The following is a 4,570-nucleotide window of genomic DNA, read 5'->3' on the forward strand; positions in this document are numbered from 1 at the left end:
AACAATTAAGATTATGATTCATTAATAATTAAGCACATAAGTATTAGGACCTGGATAGGACTTCAAAAATACTTGATGGCATTTTAAACAATGCTATAACCTATTCCCTAGTGTACCTCACTTAGGTAACTGATGCCACACTAAAGGATGAATAACCATGGAAGTACGAACATTACAATTTACATTCAGCATCATAAAATATGAAAACAGCCATGGCCAAAAATCAATAAAGACACAATGTCCAGTACGAAAAAAATTTCCAGTGAAACTCATATGCAAGGTACGACAAAGGCAAAAAAATAATACAGAAATGCATAATTGATTGAAAATTAGCTCCCCCAGTTAAAATAAATTTCGAAGATGATGAAAAGCAATTCATTTCTCCTACAGCATAAGAACATGTCATTTATGAATTGAGGATTTATTTTTCACTTATATGTACATACTAGCCCCTTAAGAGTGGAAATTTAGTTTTTATACATATGCATCAACCCATGAAAATCAGACAAACGGTAGGTAATGTACAGTTGGAAATAAAATCAAGCAATTGTTTCATTGGTATATAAAAATAATTATTACATACAATAAGGGAAATAAGACAAAGTTTGGTTTACATAAAATAGTTTAATAATTAATCGAAATAAAAAAGTTACTTTTCCAATGGTTCGTAGTTGAGTAGCTTCTCAATAAGATCTACATGACCTAGAAGCATTCTCCTGCAGCAATACCGCTTCAATCCGAGGGCATCCAATGCATCTCTACAATGAATAATTAGGAACCATTAGGAAAACAGAACTTCAAACAATGTACTCATTACAAAATTGAATTATAGTGGTACCGCACTAATTAAGGGCTTCTGCAATTGACACAATGCTGCCTTTCAAAACATTTTACATATTTTAAGAAAAGGTCAATCACCTAATACAAATATTAAAAATTTGACTTTCACTGTAAAGATTTATATATTTTCAACCATGAGTTATCGCAGTAATTGAAATGCTCGAAATTGTATTCCCATTAGTAAAACTGAAAACGTATGATGCATTAACGCAGCATATAACCTAAGAACTGTTTAGCCCAATTATTGGAGGCAAGTAATTACGAACTCCGAGCAAAACTTACCCTTCCGTATATTCAGCCTGCAAAAGTCCCAGGTATGCCTCCCATTTATTTCCAATTACTTTGCCACAAGTAAAACATCTTACGGGAATTATCATTTTCCTGGCAGGAAACTGACAGTGGTAACTTAAAAAGTAGAAAAAAGAGGTTTTATTTACGGAGAAGTTATTCGTCAATTTCTTTAGTATCAAAAATAAAAACGAACACCCCAATTCAAACGTGAACAAGGATATATCAGACGAATCATTGAATGTCCGCATACCTTTTCAATTTTGAGCAGCTTTTAGTTACTATTAACTCAGACGCAATTACAATGTCCGCAAGAACCAGGCGACGAACAAATGAGCTACTAAACTCTTCTTGGAGTTGTTCTCAAATCTGTACTACAATGCCATCTACCGACGATAGTGAAAGTTTCTCCTCTTTAAAGATATCACGATCGTAGAGACGGAAATTTAACTCACTTCAATCTCTGTCCTGCCAATATCTGCAGTTTTATTTTCATTTCTGACCAACGCGACAGGCCCTAGATTCAGCTATAGTAGGAACTTATTTCGTCAATTACGAAACAGTAGGATAGTATCTACGCGAACAATATTTGTTTAAATAGAGGCGTGTTATTTTTAAATTCCATGTTATATTGGCATTGTTTTGTCTCTATATGTATATTGTTGCTATAATTAATTAATAAATTGAATTTGAAATCAAATCGTTATGTTTGGTGCGTGTCTCTCACAACAGACAGCAATAATTTCATCGAGTTAAAAACGTGTGGTTTCAATTCTGCTGAAAACAATGGGCATTTAATTATGTGAGATCATATATAGACGTATATTTCATGAAGCATATCGAGACAAGGTAACTTCCAAAAATATATATTTATTATTTATAAAATCTAATAGCACAGTTATTAGTTTTTTTTGCATTGGTAGAATTACAGCAGCCACTATTTGATATGTAAGCATTCAACAAACCTATGGAACTACTTGGCCTAATGATGGGGATGTAATTCCTAGCTGGAAACAATTAATGAATAAAAACAGGACGCATTTTTAAATCTCAATGAGGGCGAGTAATTGGTAATTACGGTAACAAATGCAAAATAACATTTATTTCGAAGAAAATAGGATTGTAACATAAAGAATTTTCATTCAATAGTAAAGGAACTTATGGCATTGTGTGGGGTGTGTCTTTCAAATATTTTTGTGGGAGTTCCAAATTTCATAGAAACGGCAAACAAGTCATTTGAGGAAATGGATGTAATTATGAACTGGCTGCACTCCTTCATAAAAACCAAAAAGATAGAAACGCTGGCCTTGTGATGACATTAACTGATCACATTGTCTTGGTCTGTTTCCAAAGTGACATGATGGCTCATGAAGCAAGTTGAAGTTTTAAATCGTAAGACTATTAATTCTTAATCTTCTACCATATGAATATTTATCAACTACAAGTTAAAAGCTATTCTTCTGAGATCATTCTTATTCCAGCAATACAATATAAGGAAACTGACCGAACATCAATTGGCATCCCCCAAATTGTCCATAAGTTTGTTAGTCAATTGACCACTGCAGTAAAAGTGTGTATGTTACATGCTGCATTATAATGTTGAAAACTGTTTAAGTGAAACAGTTAAGCAAAAAGCAGACAGATAAGGTGATTGACTAATTCAAAGCACATATCTCCTTGACTTCCTGGTAATTAGCATTCCCTTATTTATGTTCGACCCATGGCAAGTTTGAAGATGTTCAGCATGAATCAATACAAAAATAAGGGAAGTTTTGACTCAACGCAAGAGGTTTTTGAGGTCGCAATTTAGTACTCCTCATAGTGCCTTAAAAACATCCCAGGGAAATTATCATCTTCTGAAACATATTGTAAGTACTTTTATTATCAGTCAGGTAAACACAATAAAACAATTTAGATATTTAAATGGCAGAACATGAAATGTAAAATATTTAGGCTTTTATTTTCATGTAAAACATAACGCCCCATTTTGTGCTAGAACTGTCAAGTACAGAAACACCAAAATGCAAATCCTTATTCTATGTTGAAAGCATCTAAATATGAGGTGGAAATTTCCTTCATGAAACATATCAAATACTGATTTTCCATAGTTACTGAATTTCCAAAGTTTTCTTGAAGAGTGGAATTCCCTCAGTTTGCAAGGCTTTTAAGGTTGGTGAGCAACATGAGGGAAGGATACAGATTTATAAAATTAATATAAAAATATAAGTATGGACAAAATGAAAAAAGAAGGCCGAGGGAAAAACATGAATACATCCAATCATGAGGAACAAAAGTTTTTTGTGGAATATTAGGAAAAATAAAAGCAAAGTAACGATAGAAAAAGCAATGATAAAATGTGTCTAAGGGTGGGTAATAAATCATAACATGCCACGAAGAATTCTGGAAGCAGAAATGACCCATTGGTGAAGATACTGGACTAAAATTGCCAGTCAATGTATGAAACTAAGACGTGAGATGAAAGACCACAACATAGAACACGCTCATAGTTGCAATACATGACAAACAGCTTTAATGCTAGGCCATTCATTCTGAATAAACAATAACAGAATACCAATAAGACTTATAAATGGCAGTCAGCTATTAGGAAAGAGACTATAGGACAATATTAGAAAAGATACTGCTACATGAGGACTATGATCTAGATATTGGAACAAATAGCAAAAAAAAGTGCTTAGGATGTGAAAAGTGGCAAACTTTATTCCTAAAATTTTAAATAACCCATTGCCATTAATAATATTTCAACTTCAAACTCCTTTGATGTGTTCCCCAAGGTTGTATTTCTTCAATTACTCAGTTCAAGAACATCATCGTTGAAGTTTCAGCATAGGGAGCACTGAGTAATAATATTAATTGGTCCCAGGACATTACAAAGTAAAATATAGGACAAGTCAGAGAACAAACAATCAGCTCTTTCAGGGTTTCAAAGACTAAAAACTCATCCACAATATAAAGGCATTTATGTCAGAAAATACTTGAGATATTTCTCAAATGTATCACTAGAAGGAGCAGATTTTATGCAAGGTAGCAGAGTTGAAAATTTTGATGGTCATATGAAAGGGACCATTTTTATACATAACAAAAGAGTGGCAGAATAAATGTACATCAACCCTCTGTCGAGTATTATGCCCATGCACTTGAGGATTGGTGATTAGTTGTTTCATGTTATCCTTAACAGTTGATAAATAGATAGATGAAAACCAGACAAAACTCAAGTGATCAATAAAATATGTTTTCAGTTATAAAAAAACACTTTTAAAGGAACCAAAATACCCATATACGAAGACACGTGCACATTCTTTTCATAGGTTGAACTTTCCAGCAATTTAAGGTTTCCTTCTCAAAAACAAATTTTTCCAGAGGTACATTACTTTTTTCATTGAGGCTACACATAGTGGCAACAATAGTTTAAATTTTTATTTCC

The 4,570-nt window shown here is 33.0% G+C and overlaps 1 protein-coding gene across 1 annotated transcript; it reads right to left on the bottom strand.

Annotated features, from left to right (window-relative positions):
- Window positions 1–402: 402 nt before the first annotated feature.
- Window positions 403–1,468, bottom strand: Polr2L (DNA-directed RNA polymerases I, II, and III subunit Rpb10). Its single transcript, XM_071590059.1, has 3 exons — window positions 1,382–1,468; window positions 1,123–1,245; window positions 403–758 (listed from the first exon to the last, which is right to left on the bottom strand). Exons 2-3 carry the CDS (start codon window positions 1,215–1,217, stop codon window positions 650–652), a joined length of 204 nt encoding a protein of 67 aa, XP_071446160.1. The 5' UTR covers window positions 1,218–1,245; window positions 1,382–1,468; the 3' UTR covers window positions 403–649.
- Between the last annotated feature and the right edge of the window lie 3,102 nt (window positions 1,469–4,570).

Source organism: Hetaerina americana, unplaced genomic scaffold (genome assembly GCF_022747635.1).
Source record: "Hetaerina americana unplaced genomic scaffold, ioHetAmer1.1.p SCAF_4, whole genome shotgun sequence".
NCBI classification, from domain to species: domain Eukaryota; kingdom Metazoa; phylum Arthropoda; class Insecta; order Odonata; family Calopterygidae; genus Hetaerina; species Hetaerina americana.

Coding starts and splice junctions, on each gene's coding strand:
- Polr2L (XM_071590059.1), bottom strand. CDS start 1,217: ATGATAATTCCCGTAAGATGTTTTACTTGTGGCAAAGTAATTGGAAAT. Junction 759..1,122: donor CAGGCTGAATATACGGAAGG/GTAAGTTTTGCT, acceptor TATTCATTGTAG/AGATGCATTGGATGCCCTCG.